The 9294-nt window shown below is 42.1% G+C and overlaps 1 protein-coding gene across 1 annotated transcript; it reads right to left on the bottom strand.

Moving 5' to 3' along the window:
• Positions 1 to 1137: 1137 nt before the first annotated feature.
• Positions 1138 to 8460, bottom strand: scdb (stearoyl-CoA desaturase b). The gene is made up of 6 exons (XM_063191372.1): positions 8316 to 8460; positions 7900 to 8124; positions 6961 to 7091; positions 6355 to 6560; positions 3589 to 3821; positions 1138 to 3125 (listed from the first exon to the last, which is right to left on the bottom strand). Exons 2-6 carry the CDS (start codon positions 8114 to 8116, stop codon positions 2923 to 2925), a joined length of 990 nt encoding a protein of 329 aa, XP_063047442.1. The 5' UTR covers positions 8117 to 8124; positions 8316 to 8460; the 3' UTR covers positions 1138 to 2922.
• Between the last annotated feature and the right edge of the window lie 834 nt (positions 8461 to 9294).

Here is a 9294-nt window from a genome sequence, read left to right as displayed (position 1 = left end):
TGCATGTCTGCATCACTAAGCATCTTTTGTTCTATTTAAGTAACCCCAGCTTGTATTTAGTAATAGGCCAAGTTATCTTTTTATTTTTTTTAACCCTACCGCGAAATCTCAGCATGGAGGTTTGGAAGATCGCCCCTCGCGGTTCTGTGAATATTGCACCGTACGCACGCATCTGCGTATCTTGGTTACACTCCATTATCCAAACTCCCGTCCTCCCTTTTGCGTGTGGCCTCGTGCAGGCGTCGCAAGACGTCACTGACGATAGATGTTTCGCAAAAGCGCATTTCAAATGTAATTTTCTCATTTGCAACCGGGATGCTGAATAGGGAAAGTTCCCCCAAAACTCGTTTTGCCTAGGCTGACAGCTGAAAAAAATTGTTCCTTTCTTCACGGAGGTCGGGCGTCAGTCAGCGAAGTGCGAGGCCTCAAGCAAGTAGAGGACAGGAGTTTAGATAATGGACTACCAACCGTGTGTTTGACGCCTGCACGCACACATCCTGCACAGTAGGCCTAATGTCCCCACAGTAGGCATATAAAACCGTATTGTTATTTACATAAGTGTTATTAACTAACCGCAATGTGGTAGTCTGACCATAGCTGTTTACATTTATGTAGCCTAATAAAAGTAGCCTCAGGCAATTAAAATACTGTAGATAGGCCTACAGCTGCCCATGGCCATTTTTTTTGCCATTTCAGCTTTGGTTGTCCATTACAATTTCAAATCAACATCTCAATGCAAAAAAATATAGCCTATAGGCATACCAAAAAACTTTTACCGAAAACCCACACATTGGACTTATGAAGTAATTTTAATTTGGTTAATTTGGCAGTATTCATTAGTTTAGGTCAGGGCCATAGGTTTACCCTCCGAAGTTTAAAGCTAAGACATTTCCCTTACATTCTACTCTCGTCCGGTATTCAATCTGCTTAAAGTGTCCCATATTAGGCCATGCCCAACTTAAAAAGCTATTCTACCCTAACTGAATGCTGATCACCTTACAGAATGTAAATAAAGGAGAGAAATGCATTTAGAAGAAAGGAACAGTTAATGGATGATATGGTCCCTCAAGCCAACATTTGCTCTACCTCTGTACCACAAGATGGAGCCAATGTACAAAGCGACACGGTAAAGTGTAACACTCTTATAAGCAGGTTTATTGAGTCACAACAATTAATGGCAGAATATAGCACAAAGTCACTGCACAACTTGTACATATTTACAAGAAAAATGTTTTTATTTTTGGTGCTGACAGTGAACACAACATTCTTTGTGCCATTTATTTAAGGCACTTGGAAATTCAAAATAAGGCCAACACTATAAAAAATACTCTTTCTGAGGGGAAAAAGAGACAAAAAAATGCAGTTGTTTATTCAACCCAGTATTAACCTTGACTATTAATGTGCACTGTGCACAGGAAGAGTTCCTATTCAACCTGAAGCTCAGCACTGCATTGGAAGAACTAGGTTTAATTTGGCCTAGTTAGCTTTCTACTTCGCCAAATGAGACCTTTGGTCATGTGTACAGTAATACAAGGCCTAAAATAGACCGAAAGGCTTTTTTGGTAGATGTGATGTCTAGATGTGCAGATATCAGAAAGTTAAATGACTTCCTAATGAACCTGCCACAACACGGGAGAATAAATATCACTCAAGGAATATCTTTTAAAAAAAAAAGTTTTGTTTGATAAGGCACACAAGTTCATCTCAAATATATTATTGTATTTATGGACAATATACAGTACATTTATCTTGGTTCCTATTGTTTGCGTTCCCTGAGGGACAGACAATCCCTTCATGAATGTAGGTAAAGAGAATTCTATTGCAAGGAAAATGTTATGTAGCCTATTTGGGTTGACCTATTGTGCTTGAATCTGGTGTTACAAAACAGAAAAAAAAAAAGTTGTTGCGAGGTATGTGCTGTGCAATTAATCAATAAATAATTCTCAATTTGTTATAAGAGCAACGAGGAAATGATATGAGTAGGTGTGAAGCAGCATATTCCACTTTTGACTGCAAAACGACTGTACAGTTGTTGGCTGGTACAGTGGCTGAATGAAAAAAAACACATTGCTTCTGTTTAAATCTGCTTGGTGTTTTTCCTTATTCATGGATTTTGTGAAAGATTAATGAAAAATCCACATCAGTATCACACTATTATCCAGTATAAGGGTAATACATGACATACTGCATTCAAAAATGATCAAAGTTATAAGCTTCACATTGCTAAACTGATCGGCTATGTCATTTCCAAGTGCCACGTGAACGATTAATAGCACATGTGTGTTAATGAATATTTTGCATAGCATCAGAATGACACGAGGGACTAAAGGCCAACTTGAGTACTCGACCAGTGACCAAGAGCTACGTGTTCCACGTGAAGTCGAACTGAGGGTATCCCAAGTACGCAAGTTTAGTTACCAACCCACATAAGGCAAGTCAAAAAAGTAAGTGGTACACCTCCAACTAGAAGAGCCTAAAGACATCATTTTTACGAAGAAAAATAAAGCAATAGGACTACTCTCTAGGAAGTGTTCCACTCATTTTAGTTGCAGTATCCAGGTAAGTAACTAAGCGTGCGTTCTGGAATTACCCTCCTGGTGAAATCCGTTTCACCTCCAGACACTTGAAGTGTTTTCATCTCTGACTTGCAATAACTTGACCGAGATGCTCGCCATTCCATGAGCCAGTTATCTTCCCTCACTTATTATCATCGCCAATCGGGAAACAAAATATATCCAAATCAAATTAGTTTTGCAGGGCTCACCAGGTTTTTTTTTTCGATTTTATCTCTGAGGCGTTTTCTTTTTGAGAAAAACTCATTTACAAACCACCCTTTGAGTACAGCATCCTCACATGGCGTTGCTGATGTTGTTGTTGCTTTTGGCCCGTGGTGAATGGGAAGCGGTGAAACCTGAGAGTCGCTCAGCCCGTCTTATGACTGCCGTCACCGGTGCGCTGGATGCGGGCCTTGATAATCTCTGGCGACACCCGCTTGCAGTCCGTGGCCAGCCCCACGGAGCACATCAGGTCAATGAAGCAGGTGGTGAGGTTCAACTTGCCGCCGCCAAACTCGCTCGTGGCGTAGTCAAAAGGAAACGTGTGGTGGTAGTTGTGGAAGCCCTCTCCTGGAAACATGAAATGGCAAATTATTATTTTTTAAACGGTTTTAAATTCGGTTCATGAAATGTGATATACTTTGTACAAAGTGAATACAAAAGAAACATGTTGCATGGATGGGTTTTTTTTTTGCTTATGTTACCATGCGTTTCAAGCATGATGAAACATTCCATAGTAGTACAATAAGTCAAGTGTTAAAAAAATGAAGAGACTTTATAGGTTTGTTCCATGCTTCCCATTTTATGATGTAGCTATGATTCAGACAAATACATATCCAAATGCAGGAGTCCAAGAGTACAGGATTTCAAGACTTTATGCTGTGCACACACCCGACTAACGTTTCGGTGTTGCCACACTTTCTTCAAAGACTCTGAAGAGGGTGTGGCAACACCGAAATTTTAGATGACTCACTTTATAACACCACATGGCATCGTATGTGTGCGAAAGGTCAGACATGAAAACAGTTCATACCTATGGCGCTGAAAGCCACAAACTTGTTCTCTCTGGGGTTGATGTGACTGTCGTAGGGCCTCATGCCCCACATGTGTGCCGCGCTGTTCACCAACCACGTGGCGTTGAGCACCACGGCGTACCTCAGGAGTCCCGGGACAAAGTAGCCCACCCACAGAGACTCCCCCCACAGGTACCAGGGCACAAACATGGGGAGGGCGAAGCAGATCAGCAGCACGGACATCTTATAATGCCTTGAGGAAAAGACAAAACAAAACACATCAATAATATAAATGGGTCAATAACGCACGAATAGAGTGGCACACAGGGTGGTCTAACCACAGCTAATGCTACCATTGTATGGATTAAATGATTTTTTGTATGGATTAAATTATGTTTTTTAGTGCATTATCGTAGAGGCAAATTCATTGCAGTACATCAATTACCAATTACTAATTTATTGACGGACATTAGCTGTGGTTGTATGACCAGACGACCATCCCAAAAAACATGATCGAACCAAATAAATAAAAAAAGAATACATTTCAATTCACCAAAAACGATACTAAATAATATGCATGGAGCACATCCTTATCCTCCATTTCTCTGACTGTGGAGTAAATAACCGTTATGCTCATGGGCACAGCAACAGAATGGTGAAGGTGAAAAATCAATCTGCCTTATGAAATGATCTTTTCAAACTGGGAACACTGATGATGGGCTAGACCCGAAACGTTTGTCGGTTTTTGAGTTTGCGACTCCTTTCTTCTTTTTCGCCATAATGGTTTTGGAATTACGCATCGAGCGAAAAGCTCAGAAAAAAAGACATTAGTGCGGATGCCACCCCACCATTGCTTATGAAATGATCTGACATGAGGGAGACAAAATGTCACTTCACGCGAGTTCTCGCAAGGTAGGCATTTCACGTGAGTTCTTGTACGAGTCCCTTATCGTCTGACAGCATTCTCTGTTCATGACAGTTCTAGATTTCACCTTTGCCCTAAAAGTTAGGACCGTACCATAGAGACAGTAGTCATCCTGCACATGTCTGTCTGTCAATGTGTTTACACTCAATGAGGCCATTGGTGCCGAAATCTGATAATGATCAGAGATTTTGACAAAAAAAAGAACACTCATCTTTCCCAAACCGGTATATTCAGCCCCACTTGCGTCAGCACAGTATGTCAGTCATGATGCACGCATGTGCTCGACACAGATACAGAAGCTGTGGATGGACGAGTGTATCCACCGTTCGCACCACCGCCATCAAATGATTTATGTTTTGGGGGGACTGCTGACTTCACACCCACACTAATCCTCTTCCGAGGCAAGGTTTTCAAAACCCGGCAGCAGGACTGGATCCAGCAGAATAGACGGTGTGACAAAACGCTGCCCTCTGAATGCCAGTGGGCTGATCTCTGCTTTTGGCAGGGACCTGATAAGGCTTATCAGCCGGTCAATCAGAATGTGAGGTGCACACTGACCCAGTCAACCATTTCCCCTTCAGTGAGATATAATAAGCATTCTAGCATTGCTTTCCTGTACTCGAAGAACTCTCTGTGTCTCTCTCTCCTTCTCTCAGCATAGCAAGAGCTATAGTATAGACTGAAATATTTACATAAAGAGTTCTATACAGGGGTTTGTGGCCAAAATTGGTACTGCAATCAAGTTTAAAATATGAGAGACAAGGCCCAGACAAAATATGAAATCAAAACAAACACTGAAAGTACAGTGCAAGTGTAAGCTTTAAAATGTCAGTATCCTGGCTGTACTCAAATTGCAGCTATGACTTGTTACAAATGTCAGAACTTGCACAATCATTCCGCTCTGAGAGACAGCGAGTGCATCTTAATATGCGACCTTGCCTCCTCCACTTGCCTCCTCCACTCGCTTCTCGTCATGATGACATCACTGACAACAGCATTATATTTCAATATCTTGCAAAAGCTCAATCGTAGAGTCTTTTTCTCGTTTGCAATTGGGATGGTGAATGAAAAACAGTCTCTCAAAAGTTGTTGTGGCTAGGGTGACAGCTGGGAAACTTTATCGTTTTCTCCACGGAGGAGGGGCCAGGAGGCGGGGCGAGGAGACAAGCGCAAGTGGAGGAAGTGCTCGTCCCAAAACCTGAGGTAAGGAGCCAATCTGAGACTGGGGAGGGGTGAAAAGATGATGGAAGCTTAGGGCAACGATCATCTATTAGGAAGATACTTCAGGCTCATACTTTTCCGGGATCCATGTGATGTCAGGTGAACGCCCCTTTAGGAGACCTTCAGTTAGGAGACCTTTGGAGTCTTGAGGTTGAGAATAAATGGAGTTCCCTTAACGCTGTAGATGGCGGTAGTGCACTTCTTGTGCAAGCCGCCACCAAACACCACAAAAAGAGAAGAAAAAGGGAACAACGCCCCCTTAGGAGACCGAATTTGAGCACACTCCTTTGCATTGGATGGGCGGAGTTTTGGATATCTTTCTCTACTAAGAAAATCTTTGCTTGTGGTTTGTTTGAGTACAACTGACATGCTATGGGGTAGGTATACACTAAATTATACATTTATAACAGCAAATTAATGGCCATCTAAAACCACATCTCCCCTACAAGAAATTCAGTAGGTAGTCACCAGACCATATCTCTCACTGGTCATATGGTCTGGTGTGAACAAGGCAAACTGTAACCCATCATGCAATGGAGTGGGGGGACTCTCCATAGTTCACAGTTGCACTGATGACAAACATGCCACTGATAATCACACAATACAAAAACATGCATCATAGACTCTAGAGTACACTCACTTTCTTTGGAACATGACGACTGCGTCCGATTTGAGATCACTCAGTTCCAGTTTCTTGCCCTTCTCGATCACGTCTGGGTGTTTGCGAACCATCAGCCAGCCAATGTGGGCGAAGAAGAAGCCCCTCCGCGCGTTGTGGGGGTCTGCATCAGTCTCCGAGAACTTGTGGTGCACCCTGTGGTCCCTGGCCCACTCATAGATGTCGTTCTGGATCAAGTCAAGAACAGTGGAAAATGTCACATATGTCATGCCCTTCCATTGTTGCCGTGCCCGTGCATAATCAATGAAAAAATACCTCTTTTTGACCTCATCTTTTTTGAAATACATATATCTTATCATAGCAAATAAGTGTTAAATGAATGCATGTTGTTTGTTTTGCGTAAAGTAGTCATTTTATAACAGCAAGTCTGGCATTTTACGTAGTGTTCTTTTTTTATTCAACATTCATTGATATTCACTGTGCCCATTATTCTAAAAAAAACTATTAAAATTAAACATGAATTTTAGTTTGTCATTTGCAGACACTCTAAGGTACCTCACCAACATGCATCTTTGTTCTTTTTTCCATTGTAGGTTTGTATGATTTGACCTTGAGGTTGGGTGTTACCTGAAAGGCCATGGAGTTTGCAAAAGCCAGGAAGATGCGCAGGGGCAGTGAAGCTTTGTATGACCTATGACTCCAAAGGCGGTGAGCACCAGCTGTCACCCCAAGGGCACTGATGAAGAAGCATACAACCGCTGTTGGGGGAAGAAAGGGGTGGCATGAGTATCTTACACAACAGATTTTCCCAAACGTTGTTGTTGTTGTTGTTGTTGTTGCTTGGTTATTTAGGTTTGATCATACTTGGGGGTTGGCGTCGTGGCTCCTCTTTGGCGACTGAATGTCTCTCAAAGTACAGAATGTCTTTCTATGTGTGGTGTGGTCAGACACTGCTTTGAGCTCTCCAGGCCTCAGACCAGCGAAGAAGGCCACACTGTTGTGGGCTTGTCCAGATCACAATAGAAAGCCTATTGCTGGCCAATTGTTCATTGTTCTCAGACGGCAATATTATGCAGTTAAACGGCGCAAAAATGTATGAAACAAGTGGGACACAGTTTTGGCAGGGTGATTCCTCAGATATTCAAGTCACATGCTTACTGTCACTTATTTAAGTAATTTTACGGAAAGTACAGTTTGAGGTAGATTTGATGAAATTGTGCTCACATGATAAATTTACATCCTCACCAAATCGTGCCAAGCCATTACGCAAACAAAAAAAAACATTGTAGAGGCAGCGAACCGGTCAGCTTAACTTGTAACAGAGGGTAGCAAATAAGATCAAAGCACATTTCATTGAAATGTTTTGAATGGGCATGCATTATCTGTTAAACATTTCTTCCAGGATGACGTCAAATGGAGAACATTTCATGACTAGGTTACATTTGCCTCACTTGTTGCGCGCGTCAAGAGACCACAACAGGAAATGAAAATAATGTTTCAGCATTGAGCTGTGCATGTGGTAAAGTTGTAAAACAGCTAAAGTTGTCAAACACATTGCCTACTTACTCCACAATAAAGTCAGAGAGGACACCGATGGCGTAATTGTCAGTCCATACAAAGCTCCAGTGTGCAGTAATGCCATTAAAATAACATTTCTCCAGACAATTTCCCGTAGCGGTTTTGGGCCATCCTTTTCCTTGTAAGTATCGTCAAATACATCCTCTACTGTTCTGCTCTCTGCAACGGTCTCACCATTCTGAGATTGGACCGAGTTTTTCGTCATGTTTCAATCTGTGGAAAAAGAGAAACGACCACACATTAGTCACACAAACCGCTAGACGAGGGATGTGAAGAAACCAAGTAGAAACGGGTGGGTCTTTCCCTTCCTTCCTTTGGGACGGCCAAACAACGCGGATGCATTCTACACACTTACACACACACTGACACAAGTACTATGCTATGTCTGAACGCTGAGCAATTACCTTAGGCTGATGGAGATGCTCGACGTAATGTTACAGTTTCACAAAAAGCCACAGTCTAGAGAATACTTCGTTGCGCAGTCCTTTATGAACAATTCTCTCCACCTCTGGTTCTCTTCCCCAGACGTCGATTTTAAAGATTGCAATTGGTTGAAGCGTAATGGATGCCACCTTGCTCTGCCCAGTTTCATTGGTCGCCTGCTTATCTGATGTTCGTGTTTTCGGCGTTGGCTACTTTTCCTGGCGACTTCTCTCAGACGATGGCATTGACAATTTGTGACTGCCTCGATCTGTGTGTAACTATTACACAATTTGTGTATTCATGTGTAATTGCAGGTCCACGTTATTTCGGCATCCTCTGGAATATTCTGTCCAAAAGTAACCTGATGCAAAAAAAAAAAAAAAAACTACCACAGATGAGAACATCGTGTCACGCCACTGCGTTTGGACTCACCCCATGCCATTCTATTGCATGCCAGTGAGTTTTCATGTGGGTTTTACATGGCATAATTTAGTCAGTTTAATAGTTTTCCCTATGGTTAAACTTAAATGCATTACTGAAGGCTGAGATTGTGAAGTCTTTCACTTGTTGATATGTTGTGCGCAATCATCACCAAAGCATGACTTGAAATGCTTTGGACACTAGAGGCTGCATGTGGAATGCAATCGTAGCTTATGTGAACGTGGTGCAAACTGTGCCCATTGCATTGCACTGGTTAGTCTACATAAACCACAGAATTTATGGAAATATTTCTTCCCAAATAGATTCAAGACTACTCAGTTAGGCCTACACGTCTCCCTATACTTGTGGAAATCATTTTATGGGATTGTATTCATGGCATAACATTTTCAAAGGCCACACGTTACCCCTTTCCTTTTTGACCCCCCCCCCCCCCGTTTTTATCCAAACACAGTATTTGTGAATATGATCCTAATGGTAAATGCCATAATCAGACAAGTGATTTGGCTCATTCGTTACCCA

This window comes from Engraulis encrasicolus, chromosome 24 (assembly GCF_034702125.1).
Source record: "Engraulis encrasicolus isolate BLACKSEA-1 chromosome 24, IST_EnEncr_1.0, whole genome shotgun sequence".
NCBI lineage: Eukaryota > Metazoa > Chordata > Actinopteri > Clupeiformes > Engraulidae > Engraulis > Engraulis encrasicolus.
This window is presented reverse-complemented; position numbering and strand designations above follow the sequence as displayed.